Source organism: Oncorhynchus gorbuscha, unplaced genomic scaffold, assembly GCF_021184085.1.
Source record: "Oncorhynchus gorbuscha isolate QuinsamMale2020 ecotype Even-year unplaced genomic scaffold, OgorEven_v1.0 Un_scaffold_963, whole genome shotgun sequence".
NCBI lineage: Eukaryota > Metazoa > Chordata > Actinopteri > Salmoniformes > Salmonidae > Oncorhynchus > Oncorhynchus gorbuscha.
In genome coordinates this window covers 230600-248038 of record NW_025745898.1, presented here as the reverse complement: position 1 = coordinate 248038, position 17439 = coordinate 230600, and the positions used below count along the sequence as shown (strand labels likewise).

Here is a 17439-nt window from a genome sequence, read left to right as displayed (position 1 = left end):
TAGTGAGCCTCACATGCACAGCCTCACATGCCATCCTCAAGTGGTGAGGGTGGAGAAAAAAATATGACATTTAAAATGTCTATTCTATTGGAACTTTTGTGAGTGTAATGTCTACTGTTCATTTGAATTCTTTATTTCACTTTTGTTTAATCTATTTCACTTGCTTTGGCAATGTAAACATATATTTCCCATGCCCCTTCACCAAGGAGGAAAGAGAATTGAGAAAGAGAGACCCTTAAATTGAAATGGAATTGAAACGGTTTAACCACAACTTCAGTCTTCTACAAGGAGGAAAAAATACAGTGGAGAAATCCTGCACCGGGCCTCACATGCTCATCCTCAGTCACCAAGGAGGAAATGGAGAAAGAGATACAGTGGAGAAATCCTGCACCGAGCCTCACATGCTCATCCTCAGTCACCAAGGAGGAAATAGAGATACAGTGGAGAAATCCTGCACCGGGCCTCACATGCTCATCCTCAGTCACTAAGGAGGAAATAGAGATACAGTGGAGTGGAGAAATCCTCAGTCACCAAGGAGGAAAGAGAGATACAGTGGAGAAATCCTGCACCGAGCCTCACATGCTCATCCTCAGTCACAAGGAGGAAATAGAGATACAGTGGAGGAGAGAAATCAAGATACAGTGGAGAAATCCTGGGCCTCACATGCTCATCCTCAGTCACACAGTGGAGAAATCCTTGCTCATCCTCAGTCACCAAGGAGGAAATGATACAGTGGAGAAATGCAGCCTCACATGCTCATCCTCAGTCACCAAGGAGGAAATCAAGATACAGTGGGGAGAACAAGTATTTGATACCTGATGATGCAGGTTTTCCTACTAACAAAGCATGTAGAGGTCTGTCATTTTATCATAGCTACACTTCAACTGTGAGAGATGGAATCTAAAACAAAAATCCAGAAAATCATATTGTATGATTTTTAAGCAATTAATTTGCATTTTATTGCATGACAAGAATTTGATACATCAGAAAAGCAGAACTTAATATTTGGTACAGAAACCTTTGTTTCCAATTACAGAGATCATACGTTTCCTGTAGTTCTTGACCAGGTTTGCACACACTGCTGCTGGGATTTTGGCCCACTCCTCCATACAGACCTTCTCCAGATCCTTCAGGTTTCAGGGCTGTCGTTGGGCAATACGGACTTTCAGTTCCCTCCAAAGATTTTCTTTTGGGTTCAGGTCTGGAGACTGGCTAGGCCACTCCAGGACCTTGAGATGCTTCTTACGGAGCCACTCCTTAGTTGCCCTGGCTGTGTGTTTCGGGTCGTTGTCATGCTGGAAGACCCAGCCACGACCCATCTTCAATGCTCTTACTGTTGGCCAAGATCTCGCGATACATGGCCCCATCCATCCTCCCCTCAATACGGTGCAGTCGTCCTGTCCCCTTTGCAGAAAAGCATCCCCAAAGAATGATGTTTCCATCTCCATGCTTCACGGTTGGGATGGTGTTCTTGGGGTTGTACTCATCCTTCTTCTTCCTCCAAACACGGCGAGTGGAGTTTAGACCAAAAAGCTATATTTTTCTGTCTCATCAGACCACATGACCTTCTCCCATTCCTCCTCTGGATCATCCAGATGGTCATTGGCAAACTTCAGACGGGCCTGGACATGCGCTGGCTTGAGCAGGGGGACCTTGCGTGCGCTGCAGGATTTTAATCCATGACGGCGTAATGTGTTACTAATGGTTTTCTTTGAGACTGTGGTCCCAGCTCTCTTCAGATCATTGACCAGGTCCTGCCGCGTAGTTCTGGGCTGATTCATCAGCTTCCTCATGATCATTGATGCCCCACGAGGTGAGATCTTGCATGGAGCCCCAGACCGAGGGTGATTGACCGTCATCTTGAACCTCTTCCATTTTCTAATAATTGATGTTGTTCTCACCAAGCTGCTTGCCTATTGTCCTGAAGCCCATCCCAGCCTTGTGCAGGTCTACAATTTTATCCCTGATGTCTTTACACAGCTCTCTGGTCTTGGCCATTGTGGAGAGGTTGGAGTCTGTTTGATTGAGTGTGTGGACAGGTGTCTTTTATACAAGTAACGAGTTCAAACAGGTGCAGTTAATACAGGTAATGAGTGGAGAACACGAGGGCTTCGTACTGGTTACCCCCAGTAACCAAGCTGTCAGATAAGCAGTCCCTTAAAAAGCATGGGCTGAGTCACACCGCTAAATATTGGTAGAGGTGCTGAGTAAGGAGGGTAATCTGTATTTAAAGAAAGAAAGGAAGTCTCTCTCAACAATGGTTGTGTGACGTGAGACCAGCCTCTGTCCATCCGTCTGAAACGTATCCCTTCAGATAGCACTTGAATAAATGATCCTTCAGATAGTACTTGAATAACTGATCCTTCAGATAGTACTTGACTAACTGATCCTTCAGATAGCACTTGACTAACTGATCCTTCAGATAGCACTTGACTAACTGATCCTTCAGATCAGATAGCTGATCCTTCAGATAGCACTTGAATAACTGATCCTTTGAATAACTGATCCTTCAGATACTTGACTAACTGATCCTTCAGATAGCACTTGACTAACTGATCCTTCAGATAGCACTTGAATAACTGATCCTTCAGATAGCACTTGACTAACTGATCCTTCAGATAGCACTTGAATAACTGATCCTTCAGATAGCACTTGACTAACTGATCCTTCAGATAGCACTTGAATAACTGATCCTTCAGATAGCACTTGACTAACTGATCCTTCAGATAGCACTTGAATAACTGATCCTTCAGATAGCACTTGAATAACTGATCCTTCAGATAGCACTTGACTAACTGATCCTTCAGATAGCACTTGACTGATCCTTCAGATAGCACTTGACTAACTGATCCTTCAGATAGCACTTGAATAACTGATCCTTCAGATAGCACTTGAATAAATGATCCTTCAGATAGCACTTGACTAACTGATCCTTCAGATAGCACTTGAATAAATGATCCTTCAGATAGCACTCAAATAACTGATCCTTCAGATAGCACTTGACTAACTGATCCTTCAGATAGCACTTGACTGATCCTTCAGATAGCACTTGACTAACTGATCCTTCAGATAGCACTTGACTAACTGATCCTTCAGATAGCACTCAAATAACTGATCCTTCAGATAGCACTTGACTAACTGATCCTTCAGATAGCACTTGAATAACTGATCCTTCAGATAGCACTTGAATAACTGACTCTTCAGATAGCTGCTATTTTTACTTGCAATGATTGTGATGTGTGGTTGTTTTTGCCTACTTTTGTTGAATGCAAAGTCACTGTGTAGTTGAATAGAAATGTGTAGTTGAATGGAAATGTGTAGTTGAATGGAAGTCACTAAATGTAGTTTAGTTTGTAGAGCGTGGTGCTTGCAATGCCAGGATAGTGGGTTTGATTCCTGGGACCACCAGTACGTAACATGTATGTTTTGGATAAAAGCATCTTCTAAATGGCATATTGTTATTATATATTATTATTAAGTTAATGTAAATGTTGCTGTGTCTCCCTCTATCCAGCTGGGACTGTCCATTATTCTAAATGACAAATCCACTATAATTGAGAATTTCAATAAGCATTTTTCTACGGCTGGCCATGCTTTCCACTTGGCTACCCCTACCCCGGTCAACTGCCCGGCACCCTCCACAGCAACCCACCAAAGCCCCCACCATTTATCCTTCACCCATATCCAGATAGCTGATGTTCTGAAAGAGCTGCAAAATATGGACCCCTACAAATCAGCCTAAATGCATGCTATTCAACCGATCATTGCCCGCAACTGCCCGCCCATCCAGCATCATTACTCTGGACGGCTCGGACTTAGAATACGTGGACAACTACAAATACCTAGGTGTCTGGTTAGACTGTAAACTCTCCTTCCAGACTCACATTAAGCATCTCCAATCCAAAATTAAATCTAGAATCGGCTTCCTATTTCGCAACAAAGCTTCCTTCACCCATGCTGCCAAATATACCCTCATAAAACTGACCATTCTACCGATCCTTGACTTCGGCGATGTCATCTATAAAATAGCCTCCAACACTCTACTCAGCAAACTGGATGTAGTCTATCACAGTGCCATCCATTTTGCCACCAAAGCCCCATACACTACTCACCACTGCGACCTGTACGCTCTTGTTGGCTGGCCCTCGCTTCATACTCATCGCCAAACCCACTGGCTACAGGTTATCTACATGTCTCTGCTAGGTAAAGCCCCGCCTTATCTCAGCTCGCTGGTCACCATAGCAGCACCCACTCGTAACACACGCTCCATCAGATATATCTCACTGGTCACCCCCAAAGCCAATTCCTCCTTTGGTCGCCTTTCCTTCCAGTTCCCTGCTGCCACTTACTGGAACGAACTGCAAAAATCACTGAAGCTGGAGATTCCCATCTCCCTCACTAGCTTTAAGAACCAGCTGTCAGAGCAGCTCACAGATCACTGCACCTGTTCATAGCCCATCTGTAACAGCCCATCTATCTACCTCATCCCCATACTGTATTTATTTATTTTGCTCCTTTTGCACCACAGTATCTCTACTTGCACATCCATCTTCTGCACATCTACCATTCCAGTGTTTAATTGCCATATTGTAATTACCTCGACACCATGGCCTATTCATTTCCTTAACTCCCTTATTTGACCTAATTTGAACTCACTGTATATAGACTTTTCTTTTTTTCTACTGTATTATTGACTATGTTTTGTTCATTCCGTGTGTAACTGTGTTGTTGTATGTGTCGAACTGCTATGCTTTATCTTGGCCAGGTCGCAGTTGCAAATGAGAACTTGTTCTCAACTATTCTACCTGGTTAAATAAAGGTGTTCTCAACTAGCCTACCTGGTTAAATAAAGGTGTTCTCAACTAGCCTACCTGGTTAAATAAAGGTGTTCTCAACTAGCCTACCTGGTTAAATAAAGGTGTTCTCAACTAGCCTACCTGGTTAAATAAAAGGTGTAGAAAGACCTGGATGATCAGGAGAAGCTGAGCTCACTTTGGATGGTGAGAGACAGAACCAACAGACTCCATATTCACCGGCTCCCCTCTCTCCCTCGCTCCCCACTACCCCTCTCTCCCTCGGCCCCCTCTTTTGCTCCCCACTACCCCACTCCCTCCTCCTCTTTCCCTCTTCCCCTCTGCTGGAAAGGATTTGTCTTGAGTGTTTGTAAAAATGCTAAATGTTACACTTATTCTCTATTTTCTTGAAATATGAATCTAAATAAATGGCATCTTTTTTTGTAGATGTTGTATGTCTTCAGTCTAGAAGACCTCAGTTGCATTGAACCAAAAGTAGTTGTTGTTTTGTACTATTTTGAGTACTAAACGTTGTGTAGTGCTCATTTTGTGATAACCGATGTGTTACTGTTGTCTGTGGTAAAGCAGTAGGTCATTTTCTTTTTTACTGTTCTTCACATCTAACAGGTTACATTTCAGGCTCGTATGAGGCCAAACATAATCCAACACACCACAAAAACAAACAGAAAATGCATCTAATGAGTTTGTAGAGTCACCAACTTGATGAAGTCATTGCGTGCAAGAAATATGGGACTAAATACTAAAGTTTTGACTACTTCAATACACTCTAAGTCAGTTTTCTCAACTCCGGTCCTCGAGTACTTCCGGGGCAACAGTTGAGAAACACTGCTCTATATGAATTGGTCAGAATACTTAAGACTTCTACAAATGGGGGGACTAGATACATAACGTGCTTTCATTTCTAAACTGTGAAACAGATATGTATGAAAATACCCTCAAATGAAATGTCTCCTCATATTAAATAGTTGATCTCAAATCCAAAAATGTTGGAGTATAAAATCAAATGTACAATTGTAACTTTACTGTCAAAATACATATGAGGACTGTATATGCATTTATATTCCCTCAACTCAGTCTCCCTGCTTCTGCTCCTAACCTGTCATATATATATATACATATACATAATCAATAGGAGCTAAGGTTGTGTGTTTATACCTCTATCTGGTCTAGAAGGTTGTGTGTTTATACCTCTGTCTGGTCTAGAAGGTTGTGTGTTTATATCTCTATCTGGTCTAGAAGTTTGTCTGTTTACACCTCTATCTGGTCTAGAATGTTGTGTGTTTATACCTCTGTCTGGTCTAGAAGGTTGTGTGTTTATATCTCTATCTGGTCTAGAAGGTTGTGTGTTTATACCTCTATCTGGTCTAGAAGGTTGTGTGTTTACACCTCTATCTGGTTTAGACGGTTGTGTTTATACCTCTATCTGGTCCAGAAGGTTGTGTGTTTATACCTCTATCTGGTCTAGAAGGTTGTGTGTTTATACCTCTATCTGGTCCAGAAGGTTGTGTGTTTATACCTCTATCTGGTCTAGAAGGTTGTGTGTTTATACGTCTATCTGGTTTAGACGGTTGTGTTTATACCTCTATCTGGTCTAGAAGGTTGTGTGTTAATACCTCTGTCTGGTCCAGAGGGTTGTGTGTTAATACCTCTGTCTGGTCCAGAAGGTTGTGTGTTTATACCTCTGTCTGGTCCAGAAGGTTGTGTGTTTATACCTCTATCTGGTCCAGAAGGTTGTGTGTTTATACATCTATCTGGTTTAGACGGTTGTGTGTTTATACGGTTGTGTGTTTATACCTCTATCTGGTCTAGAAGGTTGTGTGTTTATACCTCTATCTGGTCTAGAAGGTTGTGTGTTTATACCTCTATCTGGTCTAGAAGGTTGTGTGTTAATACCTCTATCTGGTCTAGAAGGTTGTGTGTTTATACCTCTATCTGGTCTAGAAGGTTGTGTGTTTATACCTCTATCTGGTCCAGAAGGTTGTGTGTTAATACCTCTGTCTGGTCCAGAAGGTTGTGTGTTTATACCTCTGTCTGGTCCAGAAGGTTGTGTGTTTATACCTCTGTCTGGTCCAGAAGGTTGTGTGTTTATACCTCTGTCTGGTCCAGAAGGTTGTGTGTTTATACCTCTATCTGGTCCAGAAGGTTGTGTGTTTATACCTCTGTCTGGTCCAGAAGGTTGTGTGTTTATACCTCTGTCTGGTCCAGAGGGTTGTGTGTTTATACCTCTATCTGGTCTAGAAGGTTGTGTGTTAATACCTCTGTCTGGTCCAGAGGGTTGTGTGTTAATACCTCTGTCTGGTCCAGAGGGTTGTGTGTTTATACCTCTGTCTGGTCCAGAAGGTTGTGTGTTTATCCACCAAATTAACTTCAATATTCACCACCAACATTGACCAATATCAGTCAATGCTAAAATTAAGTGAGTGTCTAAACCAAAGCTTTATTTCTCTTGAGAAACTCTGGCCTACTGTACACAGACAGACGGGTGTGTTGTGGTTCCTGTTTGAAGCAACACATATTTAACAAACTAATATTTACAAAGTATTTGATCACACTTAACAATAAATTGTATCCTATTCAAAGTCAAAAGCATTTCACATAACTGCACTAACATTACAGAATATGGATGTACAGTCACAGGAATATAATATAATCATCTGATGTATTAATGTCCATATCTGAAGTCATGACCACTGTCAGCCGCATCAAGTCACACGGTTGTGTTAGAACCAAAGGGTGTGTCTGTGACTGTTGTCATGGAGACCCAGGTGTTCCTCCAGGACCGAGAAGGCTACTCTACCTGGCACAAGGACACTGAGCAAGGGTTACAGACATCTAGTCCAAAAGCTGGATAGAGGGGCTCAGTGAATGTGGTGTGGAATGTGTACATATGGGTCAATGTTTCAGAGAAGACTGTGTAGAAGGACAGAGTGCCGGCCGGCCAGTCCAGATACATTCCTATTCTGTGCCTAGAGTGGTTCCTAAAGGGGGGGAATGTAATATCTGCGCCATTATGACAAAAATGTGTTTTGTACTCCATACACCAGGACTTGTCATTGTGTCCAATGACAACGTCGTTGGAGATGCTGCCTTTTCTTTTGATTCCTTTGTACGTCACTCCGAGAACAACGTCGTCAGTTGACTCCGTTTCCCAGTAATGGCGCTCAGTCAGACCCTCTCTACAAAGAACCTGAAAAGCGTCGTAAAATCTCTCTGGGTGATCAGGATACGGCTGTTTCTTACTCTCATATCTCACCACTCTGTTTCCTTCAGACAGAGAGAGGTGTTTGTTTGCTGTGTTTGGGTCCAGTGTGAGATCACAGGCGTCTGTAGACAAGAGGTAAGAGAGGATCAGCTGGATTAAATCAGGAGTGTATTGTTACCAGGGCTGTCAAACTATTTTAAAAATATGTTTATGTGTAGTATAATACTTTATTATGTACCATATCAAGTATAATGTATTCTTACACTTCTTCAGCAGCTCCAGTTTCACCCAGCACTCATCGTTCTGGTCAATACTGTGCGAGAGGCAGGAGAACAGATAGTGTGAATATAGTCAAAGGCCTTACGAGATGTTGCATTACTTTCATCAACTGCACGTACTTGATGTTCAGTCTACAGGCTGGATCTTCCATAGTAGCAGAGAGCATCTTCACTCCTGAGTCTCCTGGGTAATTGTAGCTCAGGTCCAGCTCTCTCAGGTGGGAGGGGTTTGACGTTAGTGCTGAAGCCAGAGAATTACAGCCTTCCTTTGTGACTCTACAGAATGGCAGCCTGCAAAGAGGTAATGACGATCCTTGGCACATAAATCCTGCTTTTATTACTCACAGCAGATTCAGACATGAGACCAAATTACAAGGTTCAAGACACGCCAACTTTATGATACACCTATCTGCCATAGGATTGCTTTTGAAATAGAAATAGACAATATTCATAGGATTACCTTTGCAAAGCACCTTTTCTCCTGTACTTTACTATCGGGGAAAAGTGTGAAACGATGTCTCAAAAGGATGGGGGGTATCGTTGGAAATTGTAGACATGGAACAAAAAGTTCGGACCCACGTGTTTATTTATCAAAGTTGATATATCGATGGGGATTAAACATACTGACACGGAAACTACACGACAAGAGAAAACGGTCTACTCACAGTAACGTTAAGTGTTCCCCTTGGTGGGATAGAACATACTGACACAGAAACTACACGACAAGAGAAAACGGTCTACTCACAGTAACGTTAAGTGTTCCCCTTGGTGGGATAGAACATACTGACACAGAAACTACACGACAAGAGAAAACGGTCTACTCACAGTAACGTTAAGTGTTCCCCTTGGTGGGATAAACATACTGACACAGAAACTACACGACAAGAGAAAACGGTCTACTCACAGTAACGTTAAGTGTTCCCCTTGGTGGGATAGAACATACTGACACAGAAACTACACGACAAGAGAAAACGGTCTACTCACAGTAACGTTACAGTGTTCCCCTTGGTGGGATAGAACATACTGACACAGAAACTACACGACAAGAGAAAACGGTCTACTCACAGTTAAGTGTTCCCCTTGGTGGGATAGAACATTGACACAGAAACTGTTCGTTAAGTGTTCCCCTTGGTGGGATAGAACATACTGACACAGAAACTACACGACAAGAGAAAACGGTCTACTCACAGTAACGTTAAGTGTTCCCCTTGGTGGGAATAGAACATACTGACACAGAAACTACACGACAAGAGAAAACGGTCTACTCACAGTAACGTTAAGTGTTCCCCTTGGTGGGATAGAACATACTGACACAGAAACTACACGACAAGAGAAAACGGTCTACTCACAGTAACGTTAAGTGTTCCCCTTGGTGGGATAGAACATACTGACACAGAAACTACACGACAAAGAAAACGGTCTACTCACAAAAGTGTTCCCCTTGGTGGGATAGAACATACTGACACAGAAACTACACGACAAGAGAAAACGGTCTACTCACAGTAACGTTGTTCCCCTTGGTGGGATAGAACATACTGACACAGAAACTACACGACAAGAGAAAACGGTCTACTCACAGTAACGTTAAGTGTTCCCCTTGGTGGGATAGAACATACTGACACAGAAACTACACGACAAGAGAAAACGGTCTACTCACAGTAACGTTAAGTGTTCCCCTTGGTGGGATAGAACATACTGACACAGAAACTACACGACAAGAGAAAACGGTCTACTCACAGTAACGTTAAGTGTTCCCCTTGGTGGGATAGAACATACTGACACAGAAACTACGACAAGAGAAAACGGTCTACTCACAACGTTAAGTGTTCCCCTTGGTGGGATACTCACAGTAACGTTAAGTGTTCCCCTTGGTGGGATAGAACATACTGACACAGAAACTACACGACAAGAGAAAACGGTCTACTCACAGTAACGTTAAGTGTTCCCCTTGGTGGGATAGAACATACTGACACAGAAACTACACGACAAGAGAAAACGGTCTACTCACAGTAACGTTAAGTGTTCCCCTTGGTGGGATAGAACATACTGACACAGAAACTACACGACAAGAGAAAACGGTTACTCACAGTAACGTTAAGTGTTCCCCTTGGTGGGATAGAACATACTGACACAGAAACTACACGACAAGAGAAAACGGTCTACTCACAGTAAAAGTGTTCCCCTTGGTGGGATAGAACATACTGACACAGAAACTACTGACACAGAAAAACTAACGCAAGAGTGTTCTCCCGTTAAGTGTTCCCCTTGGTGGGATAGAACATACTGACACAGAAACTACACGACAAGAGAAAACGGTTCCCCTTGGTGGGATAGAACACTCACAAGAGAAAAGTACTCACAGTAACGTTAAGTGTTCCCCTTGGTGGGATAGAACATACTGACACAGAAACTACACGACAAGAGAAAACGGTCTACTCACAGTAACGTTAAGTGTTCCCCTTGGTGGGATAGAACATACTGACACAGAAACTACACGACAAGAGAAAACGGTCTACTCACAGTAACGTTAAGTGTTCCCCTTGGTGGGATAGAACATACTGACACAGAAACTACACGACAAGAGAAAACGGTCTACTCACAGTAACGTTAAGTGTTCCCCTTGGTGGGATAGAACATACTGACACAGAAACTACACGACAAGAGAAAACGGTCTACTCACAGTAACGTTAAGTGTTCCCCTTGGTGGGATAGAACATACTGACACAGAAACTACACGACAAGAGAAAACGGTCTACTCACAGTAACGTTAAGTGTTCCCCTTGGTGGGATAGGACAGTGTGGATGTTTGATCAGATGATCATGTAGCGTAAACAAACTCGTCAGTCAGAAACGAATGCTGACACGAAAAATCTAAATCAATCGTGCAATTTGTTATCGTTCTCCTATTGTCAACTACATATGCATTGGTTAATTCTAGAGCGATGTATATTGACGGTCACAACTGTTGGGTGCAATTTTTGATACAAAACATTCCTGCCTTGTGTTTAATCTTCTCCATTTTAGACTGGTGTGTTCTGGAACCTATTGGACCGGATCCGATACCTCTCCTGAAAAATTATTTAAACTTTTTGCAATGTAAAAATTATAATAAAAGCGATCCAAGTTCTTTCGAGTTGCCTCTTCGTTACTTCTCCTGCCTCCCCTCCCACCCAACAAAAAGAACGTAATGTGAAAAAGTCCATTTTCAGCCCGGGCCTAATACTGTAAGAGTTCATTTGGGTTGGCACGGCCTGGGTTTATGGTTTGCCCAACATTGTAACCTATGTTTGAGACCAACGCATGGTCGTGGCTGTGTGAGAAGAGTGCCAGTATCTCTCACAGAACTAGAATGAGATTCACTTTCTATGTTCTCTCTCCCTCTCTCTGCACTGATAGACATGAGCCTACAACTCACCTCTCCAGCGTTGCACTTCCTTTATTTCCTTATAAAATCATTGCTGCGCGAAGGGTTCTGAACGAACTGCAGCACCCCTGATAAATTGAAATACATTTGACTGTTCAGAAATAAATGAAATCATTCAGAATAGTCTACTACACCATGAAAATGCCTTCAATTTAGCGACAGAGGATCAATAGGTTTAAAAAAAAATATATATATATATATAGTTTCGTAGCTGAATCAGAATTAGTTGGGTAACATAGATAAATAAGATGTTTTATTGTTACATCATAATATGCTCATGTGAGATACTTGTCATTAGAATGTCTCTTTACTTTACTTTCGGCAGTTGCATTTTCCTTTCTTCTCTAGGGAAAAGTCACTTGGGGCCCAGAGAGGGGAGAGGTCAGGCTTGTCCTTTACATGTCTGGAATATCAGAATATCAGAATGGAACATTGTCTTCATATGTAAATGTATCTGTTAAACCATGAGAAGGGCTCCACAATGTCTGTACTCCAGTCACTCCCTCCTTTTCCCATTGGGGGGAGGAGTATAGCAGTGTCTGGAACCATTGTATTACCCCACAATGTCTGTACTCCAGTCACTCCCTCCTTTTCCCATTGGGGGGAGGAGTATAGCAGTGTCTGGAACCATTGTATTACTCCACAATGTCTGTACTCCAGTCACTCCCTCCTTTTCCCATTGGGGGGAGGAGTATAGCAGTGTCTGGAACCATTGTATTACCCCACAATGTCTGTACTCCAGTCACTCCCTCCTTTTCCCATTGGGGGGAGGAGTATAGCAGTGTCTGGAACCATTGTATTACTCCACAATGTCTGTACTCCAGTCACTCCCTCCTTTTCCCATTGGGGGGAGGAGTATAGCAGTGTCTGGAACCATTGTATTACTCCACAATGTCTGTACTCCAGTCACTCCCTCCTTTTCCCATTGGGGGGAGGAGTATAGCAGTGTCTGGAACCATTGTATTACTCCACAATGTCTGTACTCCAGTCACTCCCTCCTTTTCCCATTGGGGGGAGGAGTATAGCAGTGTCTGGAACCATTGTATTACTCCACAATGTCTGTACTCCAGTCACTCCCTCCTTTTCCCATTGGGGGGAGGAGTATAGCAGTGTCTGGAACCATTGTATTACTCCACAATGTCTGTACTCCAGTCACTCCCTCCTTTTCCCATTGGGGGGAGGAGTATAGCAGTGTCTGGAACCATTGTATTACCCCACAATGTCTGTACTCCAGTCACTCCCTCCTTTTCCCATTGGGGGGAGGAGTATAGCAGTGTCTGGAACCATTGTATTACCCCTCTGATGTTGCACTAATCTTGAGATAGTATATGACCTACAAGTCACTCCCCTCAGCGAGCTTGTCCAGGGGTGGGGTGTATTTGAGATGGGAGTATCTAGAATTGACAATTGATATATGCCATTGGATGAGGTAATGTTTTGGTACTATGAAGTACCAAGAACGAGATTAGAACCTTGTTTTAGAGAGCAAACTGAACGATAATTTATAGCTAATGCTACCACCTAGCTTTGGGATACTCCTCTCTCAAGTAAAAGGCCCTTTGTGAAGTTTCTGAGATCTGTGGTTCGTCATGTAAGTTGAGAGGGGTGTATCTTGGCTATAAAAGATCTTTGTATTCTCTTATAGGCACTCTCAGAATTCATCTGAGAGTCAAAGGGCTATGGTGAAGCTCATTTGATTAAAGATGAAGTTTAAATAACTCTGACTTGTGTGTGGTTTGTAAACTCTCCTCATTTAGTAATACAGAAAATTACCATGACATTAGCCTAACTGTGGATTCTAGCCAAATAACAAGGAATAGCCTACAGTCAGGAATGCGCAGGAAATCTGCAAGTGAAAAAACAGAATGCAGACAAAACAGGCCTTTCGCGATATTTCAAACACAAAAGAGAGAAAACAGGTTGGAAAGCAAATGGCTCCTGCTGAAAAGAGAATACTCTAGACGTCCTGAGTGGCACAGCAGTCTAAGGCACTGCATCAAATCAAATTGTAAGGTCACATACATGTTTTTAGCAGATGTTATTGCGGGTGTAACTAAATGCTTATCATCTCAGTGCTAGAGGCGTCACTACAAACCCGGGTTCGATCCCAGGGTGTATCACAACTGGCTGTGATCGGGAGTCCCATAGGGTGGCGCATAAATGGCCCAGAATCGTCCAGGTTAGGGGAGGGTTAGGCTGGGCAGGCTGTCTTTGAAAATAAGAATTTGTTCTTAATTGACTTGCCTCGTGAAATATATCAAATCAAATGTTATTTGTCACATACACATGGTTAGCAGATGTTAATGCGAGTGTAGCGAAATGCTTGTGCTTCTAGTTCTGACCATGCAACAATATCTAACAAATTCACAACTTATACCTTGTACACACAAATGTAAAGGAAGGAATAAGAATATGTACATATAAATATATGGATGAGAGAGATATATATATATTTGGCACGAGCAAATCGCCATCACTAGCGAGTGATGGGTGAAACTAGAAAACAGTTTTAGGTCTATAATTTCCTCCTCATATTGTAGCCTACAATACGTGTCTCACACACCTAGGCTGTTGATGGACTCAAGACAAGTTCGTTTTTATTTACATCAGATTGTCAATTTGTCACAGAGGTAAAGTTGGTTTTATATTCGGACAATCAACAGACATTCGCAAAAAGCCATTTAAAAATGTGAAAATCAATAACTAATTCACAGTTTGTCACAGAATCATCAAACTAGATATGATTTATTCTAAAAATGTCTAGTATACTTTTACAAGTTTTGTTGTGTGGAAAAATTCCAGTTTTGATTTGATAGAGGGCATGTAGTCCGTCTAGAGGGCATGTGGTCAAAGTTCTAACTAGTCTGTTATACCCTGTTAGAAGGGGCCTGGCATAAAATTATGCATTTTCAGTCATATTAAATTAGATTACAGGAAAAAACACGAGATGAAGGGGTCAGGTCTGACTAACAAAAAAGACAGGTGGATGATCAAGAGGACCAAGACAACCAAGAGGATCAACATGGACATTCCACAGTGGAGATAAGGACAACTAAGGGTAAACCATAACATACACTACCGTTCAAAAGTTTGCGTCAATTAGAAATTTCCTTGTTTTTGGAAGATTTTACTTTAAATTGTCCATGAAAATAACATCAAATTGATAAGAAATACAGTGTACACTGTTAATGTTGTATATGGATATTGTAGCTGAAAACTGTTGTCCTGAATAAAGAAGCAATAAAACTGGCCTTTAGATCAGTTAGGGTTAGGGTTAGGGTTAGGGTTAGAGTATCTGGAGCATCAGCATTTGTGGGTTTGATTACAGGCTCAAAATGGCCAGAAACAAATAACTTTCTTCTGAAACTCATCAGTCTATTCTTGTTCTGAGAAATGATGGCTATTCCATGCATGAAATTGCCAAGAAACTGAAGATCTCGTACAGCGCAAATTGGCTCTAACTAGAGGAGTGGGAGGCCTCGGTGCACAACTGAGCAAGAGGACAAGTACATTAGAGTGTCTAGTTTGAGAAACAGATGCCTCACAAGTCCTTAACTGGCAGCTTCATTAAATTGTACCCTTAAAACACCAGTCTCAACGTCAACGTGCTTGCTTGCTAACCCCGGTCTGCTAACTACTAGCTTGCTAGCCTCAGTCTGCCAACTGCTAGCTTGTTAGCCCCGGCCTACTAACTGCTAGCTTGTTAGCCCCGTACTGCTAACTGTCTGAATCGCCGTGTCCCCAGCCAGTCAACCACTCACTGGACCCATATGATCACTTGGCTATGCATGCCTCTCTCTAATATCAATATGCCTCGTCCATTACTGTCCTGGTTAGTGATTACTGTCTTATTTCACTCTAGAGCCTCTAGCCCTGCTCAATATGCCTTAACGTCCTTCTGTAGCTCAGTTGGTAGAGCATGGCGCTTGTAACGCCAGGGTAGTGGGTTCAATCCCCGGGACCACCCATACGTAGAATGTATGCACACATGACTGTAAGTCGCTTTGGATAAAAGTGTCTGCTAAATGGCATATATTAACCAACTATGTTGTTCCACCTCCTACATATGCGACGACATCACCTGGTTTAAACGTCTCCAGAAACAAAATCTCTCTCATCATTACTCAATGCCTAGGTTTACCTCCAATGTATTCACATCTTACCTTACCTTTGTCTGCACACTATGTCTTGAATCTATGCTATCGTACCCAGAAACCTGCTCCTTTTACTCTCTGTTCCGAACGTGATAGATGGCCAGTTCATATAGCCTTTTGCCGTACCCTTATCCTACTTCTCCTCTGTTCCTCTGGTGATGTGGAGGTTAATCCAGGTCCTGCAGTGCCTAGCTCCACTCCCACTCCCCAGGTGCTCTCATTTGTTGACTTCTGTAACCGTAAAAGCCTTGGTTTCGTGCATGTTAACATTAGAAGCCTACTCCTTAAGTTTGTTTTACTCACTGCTTTAGCACATTCTTCCAAGCCGGATGTAGCCGTGTCTGAATCCTGGCTTAGGAAAACCACCAAAAACCGTGAAATCTGCATCTCTCACTATAACATTTTCCGCCAAGATAGAACTGCCAAAGCGGGCGGTGTTGCAATCTACTGCAAAGATAGCCTGCTGCGTTCTGTCTTACTATCCAGGTCTGTACCCAAACAATTCGAGCTTCTACTTCAAAAAATGAACCTTTCCAGAAACAACTCTCTCACCGTTGTCGCTTGCTATAGACCACGCTCTGCCCCCAGCTGTGCCCTCAACACTATAGGTGAATTGATTGCCCCCCCCCACCTATCTTATGAGCTTGTGCTACTAGGTGACCGAAACTGGGACATGCTTAACACCCCGGCCATCCTACAATGTAAGCTTGATGCCCTCAATCTCACACAAATTATCAATGAACCTACCAGGTACAACCCCAAATCCGTAAACACAGGCACCCTCATAGATATCATCCTAACTACCTCGCCCTCCAAATACACCTCTGCTGTTTTCAATCAAGATCTCAGCGATCACTGCCTCATTGCCTGCATCTGTAATGGGTCTGTGATCAAATGACCACCCCTTATAACTGTCAAACGCTTCCTAAAACACTTCTGCGAGCAGGCCTTTCTAACTGACCTGGCCGGGGTATTCTGGAAGGACATTGACCTCATCCCATCAGTAGAGGATGCCTGGTTATTCTTTAAAAGTGCCTTCCTCACCATCTTAAACAAGCATGCTCCAATAAAAAAATGTAGACCCAGGAACAGATATAGTCTTTGGTTCACTCCAGACCTGTCTGCCCTTGACCAGCACAAAAACATCCTGTGGCGTTCTGCATTAGCATCGAATAGCCCCCGTGATATGCAACTTGTTAGGGAAGTTAGGAACAAATATACATTCGCAGTTAGGAAAGCTAAGGCTAGTTTTTTCAAACAGAAATGTGCATCCTGTAGTACAAACTCAATAAAGTTCTGGGACACTGTAAAGTCCAGGGAGAATAAGAGCACCTCCTCCCAGCTGCCCACTGCTCTGAGAATAGGAAACACTGTTACCACCGATAAATCTATGATAATTGAGAATTTCAATAAGAATTTCTCTACGGCTGGCCATGCTTTCCAACTGGCTACCCCTACCCCGGTCAACTGCCCAGCACCCTCCACAGCAACCCGCCCAAGCCCCCAGCATTTCTCCTTCACCCAAATCCAGATAGCTGATGTTCTGAAAAAGCTACAAAATCTGGAC

At 42.7% G+C, this 17439-nt stretch overlaps 1 protein-coding gene across 2 annotated transcripts in view; it reads right to left on the bottom strand.

The window, feature by feature from the left end:
* Positions 1–7231: 7231 nt before the first annotated feature.
* Positions 7232–17439, bottom strand: part of LOC124020880 (NACHT, LRR and PYD domains-containing protein 12-like) — a 30797-nt gene continuing 20589 nt past the window's right edge. The window contains exons 10-12 of one of the 2 annotated variants that reach the window (XM_046336180.1): positions 8415–8585; positions 8280–8329; positions 7232–8138 (exon numbers count right to left, since the gene is read on the bottom strand). In XM_046336180.1, coding sequence (XP_046192136.1) covers positions 7603–8138; positions 8280–8329; positions 8415–8585 — 757 coding nt within the window. In that variant the 3' untranslated portion in view covers positions 7232–7602. Of the gene's footprint in view, positions 8139–8254; positions 8330–8414; positions 8586–17439 lie in introns of both variants that reach the window. The other variant, XM_046336181.1, reaches the window with a different exon arrangement.